The sequence below is a fragment of the Camelus bactrianus genome, chromosome 19 (genome assembly GCF_048773025.1).
Source record: "Camelus bactrianus isolate YW-2024 breed Bactrian camel chromosome 19, ASM4877302v1, whole genome shotgun sequence".
NCBI lineage: Eukaryota > Metazoa > Chordata > Mammalia > Artiodactyla > Camelidae > Camelus > Camelus bactrianus.
The window spans coordinates 12,340,221-12,358,002 of record NC_133557.1 but is presented as its reverse complement, the minus strand read 5'-3'; the positions used below and the strand labels follow the sequence as shown (position 1 = coordinate 12,358,002).

The 17,782-nt window shown below is 35.4% G+C and overlaps 1 protein-coding gene and 1 pseudogene across 2 annotated transcripts in view; one reads left to right on the top strand and one right to left on the bottom strand.

Annotated features, from left to right (window-relative positions):
* PIGU (phosphatidylinositol glycan anchor biosynthesis class U) overlaps positions 1 to 17,782 on the top strand; it is a 79,221-nt gene that overhangs the window by 7,454 nt on the left and 53,985 nt on the right. For both annotated transcript variants that reach the window (XR_006726949.2, XM_010960833.3), the window contains exons 2-4: positions 1,946 to 2,010; positions 13,012 to 13,071; positions 13,930 to 13,992. Coding sequence is in view for 1 of the 2 variants with exons in the window: in XM_010960833.3 (XP_010959135.2) it covers positions 1,946 to 2,010; positions 13,012 to 13,071; positions 13,930 to 13,992 (188 nt within the window). In the remaining variant the exon portion in view is untranslated. The remainder of the gene's footprint in view (positions 1 to 1,945; positions 2,011 to 13,011; positions 13,072 to 13,929; positions 13,993 to 17,782) is intronic.
* Positions 5,734 to 7,747, bottom strand: LOC123618527 (ATP synthase peripheral stalk subunit d, mitochondrial pseudogene; annotated as a pseudogene).

The window sequence follows — 17,782 nt, the reverse complement described above, 5'->3', positions numbered from 1 at the left end:
TTTTTATTTGGTTTATTTAATGTTTCTGTTTTATGCTTGTTTTGAGGCATTTCTCATTGAATACATATTCATTCTCTCTCAAATAATTAAATGAATGAATGCTGATAAATATTTAAAGTAAAATTTGATTGTATTTTACATGTCGTGTTATGACCTGCTTTTCATTTAAGACTATTTTATGGACATCTTTCCTTCAGTAAATATACAGTTGACCCTTGAACAGTGCAGGAGTTAGGGACACCTACTGACCCTCTGTGCAGTTGAAAATCCAAGTATCATTTTTAGTCAGCCCTCCATATACACTTTTCCTCCATACCCTTGGTTCCTCCATATCTTCTGTTCTGCATCCACTGATTCAACTAACTGCCAGTTGTGTGTGTAGTACTGTAGTATTTACTGCTGGAAAAAATCCACATATAAGGGGACCTGTGGAGTTCAAACTCATGTTGTTTAGAAGTCAGCTGTATATCTGTAATATGCTTTTAAGTTTTAACTCAATTTTGTAATAATTTTAGATTTTCAAAAAAGTTGGAAAAATAGTACGTTGAGTCCCTGTTTACCCCTTACCCAACTTCTACTGTTACCATCCTATATAACCATATTACAATGACCTAGACCAGAAAATTAGCATTAATACAATACTATTAACTAATTTATAGACCTACAGAATTTTTACCAATTATTCCACTAATGTCCTTTTTTTCTGGTCCAAGATTCAATCATGACCCCACACTGTATTTAGCTGTTATGTGTCCTTAGTCTCTTTCAATCTGGGATGCTTCCTTAGACTGAAGATTTTTAAAGAGTACTGACCAGTTATTTTGTCTCTCAGTTTGGTGTTTTTCTCATGATGAGATTGAAATTATGCTTTTTTGGCAAGGATACCACATTTCCGGTATGAGGATCACAGTATTTTTATCCCCATCTCAGTGAATCATGTCAGGAGGTACTTGCTGTTGATAATGTTAACTGGTTAACATATTACTGGTGTTGTTAACTTAGGTCACTTGAGTTAGGTAGTGAATGCCAGGTTTATCCACATAAAATTATTATTTTTCCCCTTGCAAACATTCTGTTTCCAATCATATTTTTACCCACTAATTTTAGTATCTATTGTTGATACCTTTCACAGTTATTACTGTGGGGTCTGCCAAATGGTGATTGTCTATTTCCATCTTCCTTATACATTTGATGTTTATAATTCTCTATGGGGAAGAGCTTTCTTTTCTCTTCCACTTATTTATTTATTCAGTTATTTATAACGTAGTATGATTTTTAACTATAAAGTGCCCCTATCTATTTGTCTGTATAACTATCCACATATACATATGTATATACATAAAAATACATGTACATAAATCTCCATTAATAGACATTAGAGTTATTTAAAATTTTTTAGTACTCTGAGCACCATAATAAACATACTTCTTTCGGCACTTGTCCAGTTATTTCCGTGGGATAAATTGCCCTGAGAACAATTTATTTCTGGGTCAGAAGACACACACTTAAAAAGTACATATTGCCTATAGAAAAGTTAATACAAACGTCACACAAACAAGCAGCGTATAAGAGTGACTGCCATTTTCCTACTCTATGGACAACATTTCTCAGAGCTTCTAATTTGTTATCTTACTGTTTTTTGGAATGGAGCAGAATATATACAAATGAAACACTTTTTAGAGTGGATGGAAGCTACAAGGAGATGGTAAGAAGCTTATCTTTTAACATAAAATTTTCTCATGAGTGCTGCCCCACAATGGGCAATGTATAGAAGAAAGTTCTGCATCATCTGAAATCAAGACTTAAATTCACTTGCTGGGAATGAGGTAAAGGGGGTTAGACAGACCGTGAAGCCCTTCATGTTCCCGGGAGTATCGAACACTGGTTTATGGCCATCTGCCTATGTCTCTGAAGTAAGAGTGAACTTCGATGTCTTACTTTTCAGTGGTTGAAGGCCTCTCTCTGCTGGACTTGGGAGTGTCTCCGTATTCTGGAGCAGTATTTCATGAAGTAAGTGCTTTGTTTTCTTTTCTGGGTACCAAAGAGTAGTTTATAGTCACAGATACCAAAGCCTAACCTCTGTTTTGTACAAACATTTAAAAGATCTATTTTTAAAAATCATATTTAGAAACCGCCCTTTTTAAAATGTCCTCTGCTTAAGAAGATTTCACAATTGCAGTGGAAATGATCCAGATTAAGATTGTATTTTGGGGAAGCAGATGAGATTTCTGTAGAACTTACTATTTTTGTTGGCAAACACATTGTAAACAGTTCTCAGTCCATGAATAGGTTATATGCTAATTGGCATGTAATTGGTTCTTTGGAATATGCTTTTCCATGAAAACTGTGAAAGCAATTGTTGGCTTCTTAGAAAGCTCACAAAAGCCTATTTAACCCATAAAATTAGTTCTTAAGATGAATAAAATCACTCTTAGGTCACCATCATCTCTTGCTTGGGTTACTACAATAGCTTCCTGACAAGTCTTTCTGCATTCAGTCTGGCTCATTTACTTTTCATTCTGCAATCAGAACCATCTTCCTGAAATGTAAATCTCATTTTGTCAGTGTCCTACTCAATACCTTGGAATGTTCACCACTGAGCTCAGGATAAAATCCAGAACCTTAGCATGCATAGAAAGCCCTGTGGGCCCTGCTAACCACATCAACTGCATATCTTTCCATTTTCCTCTTCCCATTTTTATTGACCTTACCATTTAGAAGTCTTCTAATTTGACAATTTAACCCCTAATTTTTATAATTGCTCCCTCTTTCTACTTTGAGAACAATTTTTTTGGTTTGTCTATCAAATTTTGTTTTTTTCCCCGAACATTCAGCTTGGTTCTCATAGAGATAATAACTCTTTTGCATTCATATTTCATTATCTTTGTAGTGCTATCTAACTGAACCACAGTGACAAGAGCTACTAGCAGAAACAGGTTAGGAACAATTGAAGAGACTTTTTTTGTTGTTGTTTGTTTTGTTATGTTTTGAGGGGAGGTAATTAGGTTTGTTTATTTATTCGTATTTATTTATTTTAATGGAAGTACTGGGTACTGATCCCAGGACCTTATGCATGCTAAGCATGCACTCTACCACTGAGCTATATACCCTCCCCCAACAGACTTTTTAATGAGCACACAGTTCAGTTATTGGAAACAGATGTGTGTGGGCATACTCAAGCATAGCCCACCAGCCATGAGCTCAGTGTTCTGTGGGCCTTGGGCAGTATGTTTTCTAGACAGAATAGGAGCCCCCTGAGAGAGTTTTGACATACTTTTATTGTGCTCCAGCACCATATTCTCTCTTATCTATGTGTCTTTGCTCATGTTGTTTTCTCCTTGTGGCAAGCCATTCTTTCCTCTTTTTGTGGCTGACTCTGCTATTCAGACATTAGCTTAGGTTTTACCTCCCCCAGGAAGCCATCCCTCATCACCTTAGACTAAGATATTTCTCCTGTATCTTCCAAAGTGTCTTGTGCTTATCCTTTTCATGGCTCATATTATACTCTGTACTTGTTTTACCCACTATGATATATGCTCCTCAGAACATGTACTGGCTCCCTTTCATCACTTACTCCTAGTGCCTAGCTCTGTATCTGCATATGTATTCCAATCCCTCCATACCGTCTCTCTTTCTTTTAACAAAGGTTTGTTAAGTGCACACCAAATGCCAGCTACCCTGCCAGGTGCTAGGGATGTAAGACAAGACACAGTCCTTGGCCTTATGATACTTTAATTTCTGAGAGAAACAGACAATAAGTTAGTAAAAAAGAAATGGATTTCAGAGCAAAGAATATTGTCAGGAGTAAAGAAGGTCATTTCATAATGATGAAGGGGTCAGTTCATCAAGTGGACCTAACAATTCTAATGCTTATGCACCTAATAACAGAATTTCAGAATACATGAAGTCTGATAGAACTGCAAGGAGAAGTAGACAAATCCCCAGTAATAGTCTGAGATTTCAGAATCCTTCTGTCAATGATTGATCGAACAAGCAGACAGAAAATCAACAAGGACATAGAAGACTTGAGCAATACACCAACCAACTTGACCTCATTGACATTTACAGAACGTTCCATCCAATAACAGAACAGAATCTTTTCAAGTGTATATGGAACATTTGGAAGATAGAGCATATCCTGGGCCATAAAATAAGACTTAATAAATCTAAAAGGATTGGAGTCATATAAAGTATATTCTCTAACCACAGTGGAATTAAGTAAAAAACTAGTATCAGAAAGATACCTGAAAAATCCTCAAATATTTGGAAACTAAGTAACATATTCCTCAATAACTCATGGATCAAAGAAGAAATCAGAAGGGAAATTAGAAAGTATTTTTAACTGAATGAAAAGGAAAACACAACCTATCAAAAAATGTGGGATGTTGCTAAAGCAGTACTTGGGGGAAATTTGTAGTGTTAATTACCTATATTAAAAAAAGAGGAAAAGTTTCAAATCATTGACCTCAGTTTCTACCTTAAGAAACTAGAAAAAAAAATATCAACTCAAAGTAAGCAAAATAAAAGAAACAATAAAGATCTAAGTGTAAACAAATGCAATAGAAAACAGAAAAATAGTATTGAAAGTCACCAAAATAAAGTTCTTTGGGATGAACAGTAAAATTAGTAAACATTTGGGAATGATGGATATGTTTACTATCTTGATTGTGGTGATGGTTTCATGGGTGTATACATAGGTCAAAACATATCAAGTTGTACACTCTGAATATGTGCAGTCTGTTTTATACCAGTTACACCTCCTTAAAGCTGAGTTTTTAAAAGTGTGATTTCATGTGAGTGGTAAGTACATACAGAAAAATGAAGCTGAGTAAAGAGATAGAGTGATGATCATGAAAGTGTGTTCAGGGAAGGCACTCTGAGGAAGTGAAATTTGAATAAGAGATCTAAATGAAGCAAGCAAGCCATATGATGGTCCTGATTTGGGAATGAGTTTGGCATTTGTGAGTTGCAGAAAGATGGCCAGTATTGCCAAGGCAGAATGAGCAAAGAGGAGAATGATAGAGCTAAGTTGTAAGAAGTTAGGGGCCTGATTATGTAGGACTTTTTATAGACTTGATTAGGAGTTTGGAATTTCTATTTATCTGTCTGTCTGTCTGTCTGTCTATCTATCTATCTATCTATCTATCTATCTATCTATCTATCTAATCTTTTCCTCCAGTTTTATTGAGATATAATTGACCTACAGCACTGTGTAAGTTTAAGGTGTACAGCATAAAGATTGGACTTTTATACACTGAAAAACACGTTAAATTTAGTGAACATCCATCATCTCATATAGATACAACATTAAAGAAATAGAAAATTTTTTTTTCCTTGTGAGGTGAACTCTTAGGATTTACTCCTTTAACAACCTTCATATATCATGTACAGCAGTGTTAATTATATTTATCATTTGTTGTACAATGTATCCTAAGTACTTACTTATCTTATAACTGGAAGTTTGTACCTTCTGACCATCTTCATCCAATTTCCCTTCCCCCTCTGGTAACTGTAAATCCAGTCTCTTTTTCTATGAGTTTGTTTGTTTGTTTTTGAAGTATAATTGACCTACAACACTATGTTAGTTCCTGGTATATAACACAGTGATTAGATATTTCTATACATTTTAAAATGCTCATTATGATAAGTCTAGTTGTCATTTGTCACCATACAAAGATATTAAATAATTACGATTTTCCCCATACTGTGCATTTCATACCTGTGACTCATTTATTTTTCAGCTGAAAGTTTGTACCTCTTAATCTCTCTATCTCTCTCCTCCTTCACCCTTCTAACCCTTTATCTATCTTTTAATGTAATTGTTTTTAATGTCCAGAATTTGTAATATGAGTACTAGAGCTTCCTTCCAGGCTCAAGTTTATAGATTCTCAGTTGGCTGGTGAGGCCACTTGGGATACTTCTTGTCTAATTTGGTTTCTAGGAAGACTTCATTCAAGTCCTTAATGGTTACTGATCAAATGGAATTATGTTCTTCATCTTTTCCAACTCTTTTTCATATTCCTCAATCCTGGCCTTTAGAGAGACAAAAACTCAGCACAGCATTCGCATCTTTTTCTTCAGCATCCTCCTGGACAATGTATTTATGTTCTGGCACGAGAACCTTCAGGGCATTAAACTTTTTTTTTAAAGTCATCTGCTAAGCCAGCCTTCACCACATTGGCCTTGTGGTAAGCCCAGTCCATAGCAAGGATTCTCAGGTAGAGGAGCCAGCCTGGAGGTGAGGGTCTTAATTCATGATTTCAGGGAGTTGGCAGTGGCCTTTTGGTCTTGGGCTATGATCTCCCCAGAAGCTACCCAGTCAATGCCTTTTAGAGCAAGTTTTTGTCCAGCTGCCTGGAGATCCTTTACTGACCTTGGTGGCCCACAATGGCAGGTGAATTTTATTTTACTGTGATAGGAAGACACTATAGATTTTTAAACCAGGAGAGAAGTGATCATATTTATTTTACATTTAATAAATGTTGCTGTGGTAATGATCATTTTGTAATGTATAGAAACATGAAATCACCATGTTGTACACCTGGAACTAACAGTGTTGTAGGTCAGTTATACGTCAATTAAAAAAAAAAAGAATCTAGAGATTTTACCTCAGTTCAGAGTTGTCCTTAAAAAGGATAGGTTCTATGTCTTGCAATTGTAAAATGGAAATTCTTTACTTGATGAGTTATTTCATCATTTGTATAGGAAGGCATAAATGGAGATAGTGATGAAAACAAACAAAAAAACATTGTGCAGATATGACTGAGCTGTGGTTCCTCTCATCTGTGAAAAATGTTGCAAGTTTAATTAAAAGTCTTTTAAGTGAAACAGTATTTCACTATGTTCAACTCAGTTGAGTAACTTCGTAAGAAATGGTTGTAGAAGGTAAGGAAAAGCTGAGAATTTCTGCCATGTTGGAACTGTGATTCTTTTGGATTTGTAACTTTCCTTTCATTGAAAATAAACACTAAGGTCTTTTTTAAGATCTTAAAAAATCTGCATACTGGAAGGAAATTGACTCTAGGAGCAAGAAGTGAAGCTGGGAAAATGATTAGGATGCTTGTGCAGTAGTCAAAGCAGGATGATGGCTTGAAACTAGGGTGGTAAGAACAAAGGTGGTGAAAGGTGATAAGATTCTAGTTATATTTGTAGAGGTAGATTTATTTGTAGGTTTGATGAGAGCTATGAAGGCAAGAGAGAATTTAAGGATATGATTCAAAGATAGCAGGTTTTTGTCCTGAGCAACTGAGTAAATGGTGGTGTTATTTCATGAGGTGAAGCATACTGAAGGAGGAGCAGGTTTTAGTTAGGGTGGGAAATAAAGAGCTCAGATTTCACCATGTTAAGTTTGAAGTGCTTATTAGATATCCAAATGGCAATGTTAAGGCAATTGGCTGTACAAATGTGAAACTCAAGAAGAGAGATCCAGGCTGGAGATACAAAATTGGGATCTATCGGCCTATCAATAATATTTGAAAACATGGGGCAGGATGTGTTTACCTCATGTGATAGCTAGCCTCCAAGATGGCTCCCAAAGATTTCCACCTCCTAGTAGTCACCTTTGTGAAGTTCTCTCCCACATTGTACCAGAGTTGGTCTCTGTGACCAACAGAATATGGCAGAAATGATGGCATGTCTTCCTAGATTAGGTTATAAAAGACCCTGCACGTAGACTTTCTCTCTCTTGGATCACTTGCTCTGGGGAACAAGACAATGATGAATCCTAGAACACATTCTTACTCTTCATCATGTGCTATACTAGTGTGTGTGTGTGTGTGTGTGTGTGTGTGTGTGTGTGTGTGTGTGTGTGTGTGTAAAAGGAGATAAAGGCATAAGGTAGGAATTTCTGGTTACCAGAAACATGTTAACTTTCTATACCTTATTAAGCAGAGGTTTTGTTTTGTTTTGTTTTGTTTTATGGGGGGGAGGGTAATTGGGTTTATTTATTTATTTATATTTGGAGGAGGTACTGGAGATTGAACTCAGGACCTCGTGCATGCCAAGCGTGCACTCTACTGCTTTAGCTATACCCGTTCCCCCTGTATATCTGTATTAAGATAACCCCTTTAGGACTGTTAACCTTTAAGAACTCTGAATTAAGGGACAAGAACAGTTGCTTCACTTGAACACAGTGCGGATGACTTTGAACTCAGAGTCCGATGGTCCTCATTCCTGAATATGGGTTAATTTGCTTCTAAGTTGGGCATTCATAAATCAAGAGCTACCTGTATTTTAATATAGTTTCTCTAAGTAATAAAAATACTATAAAGAAATAAAATTATATCAAACCCAAGAACACTTTTGGAGAGAAAGTTCATTATTTGTATTGTTTTCTTCCTTAGTCTTTAGCAGATTTTATTATCTAGTTCTTAGGGAAAGGTAAAAATATGTGAAAGTGGAGAAGAAAAATCTGCACAGGAGAGAAAAAAGGAATTTAGTTACCACAGGTTAGATTTTATGACTATCTTCAACAGATGTTTCTGTTTTCTGTGTTTACCCAAGTACTGATAGTAAAATTGTGAGTTTACCCATATATACCCTACCCTGAGTGGGAGTGCTCACCTAAATGGAGATGTAGCATACAGACAAATTATATTCAGTGTATACTTCTCTATAATAGTATGATATGCAATTAAACTAACTGCTGTGTACATGTTAGTTCATTATGGCAGTGAGCTCATTTGCTGATAGGCTTTTTGAGAACAGTTTGTTCTGTTATTTTTGAAACCTATTTAGTGCCATTCTAAACTATCTGAAACATCAAAACACTTTGAAAGCAGGCTATTGGTAATATAAATATCAAGTTGCTACTTCTTACAAACAAAGTTAAATGCAAAAAAGGATCCATTAGTAGATATTTGTAAAAGTTTAATTCTTTTAGAATTTTGAAAGGCAAAGCTGATGACTCTGTTTTCAAAAAGAGGTAAAAAGTTGATCTCAGGTAGCTAACATATTGAAGTTTACTGTATGCAAGTTACCATGCTAAGTACTTTGTGACTGTTACCACTTGATTCTCCCAAGAACCTTGTGAAATAGGTCACTATACTTGTTTTATAGCTAAAGAAACTAAGGCTTAGAGGGGAAAACAACTTGCCCAAAGGTACATAGGTGGAACCTCATTTTAAACCTGAGTCTGACCCCAGAGATTTATCCTTTCTTCCACACTGGGTGTTCTCACTAAAAAGCCTGTCAATGACCTTTAGAGTATCTTAGGACACATTTTTGCATGTAGTTGGGGATTGAGAAGAGGTGTTCCTGAGTCACGAGCATGGGCTTGCTAAAACCAAGTTATGTACTTTCCTTCTTTTCTGGTGGATTGACAAACTGGCTTATATAGAAGACCAACAATCCTGCCTAGAACAACTAGAAAAGCAGGAGGAATACAAAAAACATCCACTTGATGGCATTGGGTAAGATGACCGGGATTTGAGGGGCTGAGATCCCAGAGAGGAAGGTCCAGAAATTGAGACCAACAGCCTGAGCTGCTTTCTCCTTGATGCATTTACCAATTTATTGTAAATGGCACAGGCTGAGGAGGCAGAGAAAGAGAACAGAAATTGGCTGGTAAGAGGCTATGGAACTAAACATAAACAGAGCTGTTGGCAGTGTAATGGTGCTAGGAAATAAAAATTCGATTGTACTTCCAACCAAAGTGGCAGGGCTATGGCAAAGGACTTGGCTTCTAGTTGAGTCCTCTGAAGGACTACAGTTGAGGAATAAGGGTATAGACTAATTTTACAAAGACTGAAGCTAGCTTCTAATTAGGTAAACCCCTAATTAGATTAAGGTGATACAATTCTATTCTAATTACTTGACAGAAGCTTAAGAAAATCCTTTCTGGAGGAAAATCCTGAACCTCTACAGTTTCTCTTGCACAACATACATCATTCAATTTAAAATTACCAAGCATAATAAAAGATAGAAAAAATAGGCACTAAAAACAGATTCACAGGTGATCCAGATAGTGAGTTATCAAATTTGGACTTTAAAATAACTGTGACCAATGATTAATATGTTCAAAAAGTAAATGAAAAGATAGTGAATTTCTCCAGGGAACTGTAATATATAAAAATCATCAAATGGAAATTCTAGAACTAGAAAACAATAACAACTGAAGAATGCAATAGGCAAGTTTAACAGCAGATTACACAAATCAAAGAGGATTAGTGATCTGGAAGATAGGTCTGTATAAAGTACCTAGACTGAAGCTTGGAGAGAAAAGGATAGAAACAGAAAAAAAAAAAAAAAAAAGAGAGAGAGAGAGAGATCTATTAGATACAGTAGAAAGGTTTAACATGCATACAAATAGAGTTTCAGAATGGGAGTATAGATAGACTGAGGCAGAAACAATATTTGAAGAGATAAATGGCTGAAAAATCTTTTAAACTTATGAAATATTTCAATTCAAGAAGCTCTGTAAATCTAAGCAGGATAAATTCAAAGGAAAACATACACTGTGTATCATATGATATGACTTATATGTGGAATCTAAAAAAAAGACAAACTTACGGGTTTAAAATATATGTAGAATTAAAGCCATAACAATGACAGAAAAGGCTGGGAGTAGCTATATGGAGTTAGAGTGTTCAGAGATCCTTATATTGTCTAGGAAGTGGTAAAAGTAATCATTTATATTATACTTTAATTAAAGTCAAAGGCCTATGTCATAATCTATAAATTAACCACTAAAAGAATAGTAACTAAATGTATAACCAACAAGCTAATAGAGGGGGACATGGAATAATAAAAAATAGTGAAGCAAGCAAGAAAGAGAAACTAGCATAGAGAAAATGGGACAAATGAAAAATGAAATAGTAAGATGGTAAACTTAAACACACATATATCAGTAATTACATTAAATGTGAGTAGAATAAAATCCAACTGAAAGATATTTTGTGGATAAAAAAGTAATTATATGCTGCTTTTAAGAAACATGTCTTAAATATAAGAAAACATAAAAAAGAAAAAAAAAAAACAAAGAAAACATAAAAAAGTAGAAAGTAAAAATACTGGAAAAGATATATCATGTAGACATTAGCCCAAAAAAGCTGATGTAGCTATACTAACATCAGACAAAGAACATTCTAAGGCAATAAACATTACTAGAGGTAAAGAGGATTATTTTATAATGATTAAAAAGATCAGTCCACCCAGAAGATACAGTAATTCTACACAATTAACTACATAGCTTCAAAATATATAAAGCAAAAATGACATGACTAAAAGGAGAAATAGATAAATCCACAGTCATAGGGGAAAAATTTTAACATATCTATCTCAATCACTGATACAAACAGACCAAAAAATTAATAAGGAAATAGCAGATTTGAACAGATCATTAGCATACTTAACCTAGATGTCATACATAGACTATTATACCCATAAATGTTAGTACGCACATTCTTTCCAAATGTATGTGGAGCACTTACCAAAACTGACTGTATGATGGATCACAAAGCAACTTCACAACACATTTGAAATGACTGAAATCATTTTCTATGACCACAGTAATAAATACATTACAAAAATATAAAAATGAAACCTATAATAATTGGAAATTAAACATTATACATTTTAAAGTAATCTCAATTACAGAAGAAATCTCAGTGGAAATTAGAATACTTTGAACTGAATCATACTGAAAAAAACAACATAACAAAACTTGTATGAAGCAGCTAAAACCATACTCAGAGGAAAATTTATTGCCTTAAGTGAATATACAGTTGACCCTTTAATAACACAGGCTTGAACTTCACAGATCCACTTAGTAAGTATGTACTATAGTACTGCACAATCCAAAGTTGATTTAATTCAAGGATGCAGAACTTTTTTTTAAATTTTATATTATTTGGTGGGCAGGTGATTAGGTTATTTATTTGTTTGTTTGAATGGAGGGGATCCTGGGGATTGAATCCAGGACTTCATGCATGCTGAGCATGTGCTCTACCACTGAGCTATACCCTCCCCAACAAGGATGCAGCACTTTGGATATAGAAGGCTGACTGTAAAGTTATACTCATATTTTTGACTGTGTAGGGGGTCAGGATGGCTAATCCCCACATTGTTCAAGGGTCAACTGTATTAGGAAAGAAGAAAGTCTGAAAATCAGTGATCTAGGTATCTTTAGAAAAAGATAAAGCCATTATCCCCAGAAAAGGTTGAAGAAAGAATTGTATATGGTAAAGTATAGAAATTAATGAAATAGAAAATGAAAGTATAATAATCAGCAAAGCCCAAAATTAGTACTTTGAAAGATAATAAAATTAAGAAATCTCTGGCAAAATTTGTCAAGATAAAAAACAGGAGGTACAAATTACCAACATTGGGAATGAAAAAGGAAACATCACTATAGTTTCTGCAGACACTAAGAAGAGAAATATTATAAACACCTTTATGCCCCCAAATTTGAAAACTTACATGAAATGGATGAATTTCTAGAAAACCACAATTTACCTAAACTGGCAAGGAAAAAATAGCAAATCTGAAGAGTGTCTTATCTGTGAAATAAATTGAATCTGTAATTTAAAATCTTCTCAAAGAAAATCCAGGTCGAGATGGCTTCACAGTGAGTTAGTTTTCCCAACTCTTTGAAGAGGAAGTAATGCTAATCATCTAAAACATCTCAGAGAACAGAAGAAGGGAAAACATTTTCCATTTTATTTTATGAATTCAGCAATCTTGGTCCACCATGGAGTTTCCCTTACATATTATATATGTCTTAGAACTAAGATTCTCCTCATATCTTTATTGTGTTAACAGTTCTTCAATAGGTATTTAACACATATCAGATTTTGTTTATTCTCTTTACTCAATTCAGCAGATAGTCCCAGTGGCACAAAATGATTCAGTGTTACTAAATAATTCTCCCTCAGATGTATGCTGACCAACTGGCGTAGGACAGTATTCTAGGAAAGAAAGAGATTTTTGTTGACATAATAGCCTCCTCCTCATCCCCTATGCTGGAAACTGATAACAGTAAGATTTAATTTAATTTGTGTTTTTTTCTTGCAGACTCCATTAATAATATACCTCTTTCATTTCCTGATTGACTATGCTGAATTGGTGTTTATGGTAAGTAACTTTCTGCATAAAATCAGTATGTGTGTATTTTTAATTTTACAGTCTTTTTATCCTCTTGTTTTTTAAAAAAAAATTTTGTTTTAGGAGCTCAAGAGTTTCTCAGAATATGAACACAAAAAGCTATCTTCAATGTGAATTCATGGAACTGTGATAGTATTATGGACATAAGGAGTAGTCTCTGACATCTGACCAGTTCCAGTTCCTTACCTTCAAAAATTTGATTTCTGGACTACGTAGTCTTGAATTTCTAACTTCAAGATTCTATGATTGGCTTTAATTGTGGTGCCAGTGGGCATCCTGAATTTCCTAAGCATTCTGCCAAGAGATGCTGTGAAGAGGACCTAGGCCTGATAAGACTTTCAGGGCAGGAACCTTCAAAATTTAGACAGCAGGGCTATGTTTTGACAGTGTAGTAATTTGAAACACTTGCCTAATCTAGACTTGAAAATCTGGGTCAAGTAGGAGGTCCACTGAGGTCTTCCTTAATAATTACAATGGCTGTGGCTTATTGAGGATTTACTGTGTGCTAAGCACTTGACAGATATCAGGCTTACAAAGCAGTGGATATAATTTTCATTTTATAGAAAACTTAAATAACTTGCAATTACAGAGAAGATGTGGGACACCAAACTGATGTAAGCCTAGATGGGTCCTAATCCTCAGGGTTTTCTGGGCAGACCTCCCTGAAAAGGCTTTATCTTGGGGTAGTCAAAGTGAGGGTTGAGGTTCTTTCTAACTGTAAGAATTTAGTACTGGATAGTCCACTACCATCTAAAAACTTCATACTCTTGGCACCATTCCATTACTCCTACACTAATTGGGTTCACTTCATCTTATTTTATTTGACAGATAACTGATGCAATCACTGCCATTGCCCTGTATTTTGCAATCCAGGACTTCAATAAAGTTGTGGTGAGTAGTCAGTGGAAAACCAGTGGAATTTGGTAGTCTGCTGACCTCTGTTATTACAAAGAATCAAAGGTCATATGCTTAAGGATCAACTGTTTAAAATACTAAGAAGTGGGAGTGAAACTTCTGGCTTGTTCAGCCAGCCCTGGAATGACCAAACCAGTAAGACAAATTTACCAATAGGTACAGAAAGATCAGTGTGATCTATGTAGCTTAATATCTACTCACCTGTCCAAGTTCAGACTTTCTAGAACAAATGAAGTTGAACTACAGTTATTTTAATGAGGAACCCTAAAAATCTTCCATTTCTTTCACCAGTTTTTCTTTCAAAAGGAAAGCAAAATACAGCTTTTAACTCTCTGTGTTATGCCTATCCAAGGTAAAACTGGATTCCCAATGTAGTTTCTGTTTCCTTGAAGAGAGCAATCATAATTGGAAAATTTGGCGTGTATTAAATGCCTGTTGAAAAAATATTGATGTAAATGTTAGTCTTAATCCATATGTAATAGCCAAGGAGAATTGTATAGTGGGACCATTCTCATTTTCCTGAATTCTGAGAGAGTTAACAGGTAAACCATGTGTATCATCCATGTAGTAATTTGAGAAATTGGCTGCAGTCCTCCTTGATTGGCTGGGAGCCACTGAGAGGATTTAGACTGGGGTGAGTGAAGGCTGAATCCCACTGGTGTTGTCTGTTTGTGGTTCATTTTCACTTCTGTTACCAGGTAATAGAACCAGAAAAAGCAGTCTGTCTTTCTGTGCACTGGTCATTAGAAACATGAAGTTGATGAATTCTAGAATGTTAGATCTCAAAGAGATTTTTAAAGTATCTAGACAGAGGGTTCTTAGCTTGGGGTCCATTTATAGGCTTATCAGGTCTATAAAACCCTTGAAATGGTCTGAAGAAATTGTGTAGGTATATACATATGTCATTTTTTTCAAGAAGGAAGTCCGTAGTTGTTATTGGTGCTCTAAGAGTCCTTGATTCCTCCCCAAGGATTATGAACTACATGTTAGAGACTTCGTATCACTAAGACCAGGGAGTATACACCTTAAACTAATGGAGCATTTGTGACAACGTGGATGAACCTTGAGGACATCGTGCTAAATAAAGTCAGACAGAGAAAGACAAATGTTATGTGATCTCACTTACATATGGAATGTAAAAAAGTCAAACTTATAGGAATAGAGAGTAGATTGGTGGTTGCCAGGGGCTAGGGGAGATGGGGAAATGTTGGTCAAAGGGTGCAAACTTCCAGTTATAAGATGAGTAAGTTCCAGATACCTGATATGCAGCATAGTAACTCTAGTTAACAATATTGTATTATATACTTGGAAGTTGCTAAGAGGGTGAATCTTAAATACTCTCACCACACACACACACACACACACACACACGTAATTATTTTAGGTGTATGGATGTGATAACTAACCTTATTGTAGTAAATATTTTGCAATATATACATATATCAAGGCATCATGTACACCTTAAATCTACACAGTGTTATATGTCAATTATGTTTCAAGAAAGCTAGAAAAGAAAAGAAAATTTTAGGGGCTGAGGTAAAATGCTTTAACAGGATTCCCTGGAAGGTGAGAGATGAAATAACTGATCATGACGTTTATAAGCAGAGGAATTCAGAGATAAAATAGCAGTGGTTATTTTCTTTCCCCAAGATAGAGTGTATATATAAACTCCAACCTTTGTTCTTTGAAGTTATATGCTAAAATACTTAGAGTTGAAGGATCATGACATCTGCAACTTACTTTCAAATGGTTGGGGAAAAAAATTGTGTGTGTGTGTGTGTAGAGATAAAGAAAATGTAGCAAAATGTTAACAGTTGGTGGATCTAGGTGTTTTATTGAATTATTCTCTCAACTTTTCTGTAGTTTGAAAGTTTTTAATATAAAACACTGGAGTAAAAAATAGATCCATGTCTCTGCCCACCAGTGTGTGTGTGTGTGTGAGTGAGATATATATGAATATCTAAGGGAGGGTTGGTAGCTTTCAGTTAAGAACACGGTCAGATCTTTTCAACCAAAATGTAAAACTGGAATGCTTTTTAATGAAAGTTGATTAGGGATGCTACCATCATATGTATTCCTATTTTTAATTTTGATCAACTGTCATATACTCCAATTAAAACAATTTTTAATGGGGGAAGAAGCTTATGGGGAAGTAATGAAACTGGGTTTCACTGAGTTTCTTACCAAAGTCAGGCTTCAATGTCAATAGAAGAGATATATTTAGTTTAGAGCACCAATAATTTTAATTCATTTCTTAATTATTTCTGAGTTTATATGGAACCATATAGAGATTTTTATTTTTTTTTTCTTTGTGTGATTTAAAGAGGGAGAGAGAAAACCAAATGAGTGGTTGTCAATACCCTGTTTTTTTTAGCACACCAAGACATTCTGTTATCACCAACTGAATAAAAATTTGGAATAATTTTGCTCTCCATCCTCAGAATTCAGCCTACTAGAACATTAAGTTTTTTGGTCAGAATGAGAGTTTTATTTACATTGTGTCAAAAATTAACTCATTCTAAATGGCAGATTTTGTTAATACTAATATATTACTGTTAATTTGAATAGAATATGAACACATCTTTTCCCAAATCTTTCCCAATGTCAGAATGAGCCCATAACATAGAGTCTGGAAGTATTTAGTCTTGCTGGGATTTGAGACTTTTTATCTCTGGTAATGAAACTGTGTCTACACCCAAATGCATCTTGGAAAACTATGCTGCAGAGAGGGCAGACTCCATCCCCACCCCTATCTCCAACTGTTAGCATGTGGAGTATGAATGCTGATTGATTGTGACCAATTGATTCTCATAACATTTTACATCTACCTTACTTGAAAAAAACCACATTATTCTAGTCTGTCCTTTACTGAGATTGTGCTTCCTAGTTGGAACTCAGAATTCATGTCAGAAAGCTGCAGGTGGTTTGATAGGGAGTGATGAAAACCTGTATCCCCTTAATGTGTTTAGAGGGTTGTGAACATGGAGAACAGACTCCTGAATTTGGAATGTGTTGAGGCTAACACTTGGAGATGCAGTGAGGGTGTAGTATTCACTCCCTAACCTCCCCTCATCCGCATTATAGGTTTTGGCAATGCAAATGGGTGTAGACACAGCTTTAGTGATTAGAAAAAGCTCATTATTTGGAGTAGGAGAATTTGCGAAACCATACCTTGCAGGGGACAAGGAAATGGCTGCATGGAGTAGTGGGTAAAAAGGAAGGAAAACCCCACCCTGGAGATTTTTTTTTTTAATTGAAAAAGTTCTGCTAAAATGTAACATACATACGGAAAAGCATACAAACATCTGTGTACAAACTGATTAATGATCACAAAGGTAACACATGTCCAGGTAATCACCTTTTAGGTCACTTTTAACCTCTCCTGTGTTAGCCTTAAATATCATCTTTGTCATAACTGCTGAATATATCAAGAAATATCTTTGGCTTTTAAGTTGTACTCCTCAACCTCATTTATTTTTATACATCTCGTAATTTCTTGGTGTGTGTGTGTGTGTTTAATTTTCCTTAGATTTTTAGCCCCTTTCCTGCCTCTAACTGGATGCATGGGGATTTTTAAAAGGGACTTTGTTGGTGCTTAGGGGGTCTGAGCCAATCCTGAGCCTATGAGGTCAGGCATAGTGGCAGCAATGCTGATGAGCCTGGAGGAGACAAAAAGAGGCGTAGCAGAGAATCTGGGGACTGCTGACCTGACTGCCCTCTCCTGGAGACTCTCGTTTCATAAAATTTCTGTTTTAAAGTATTTTAG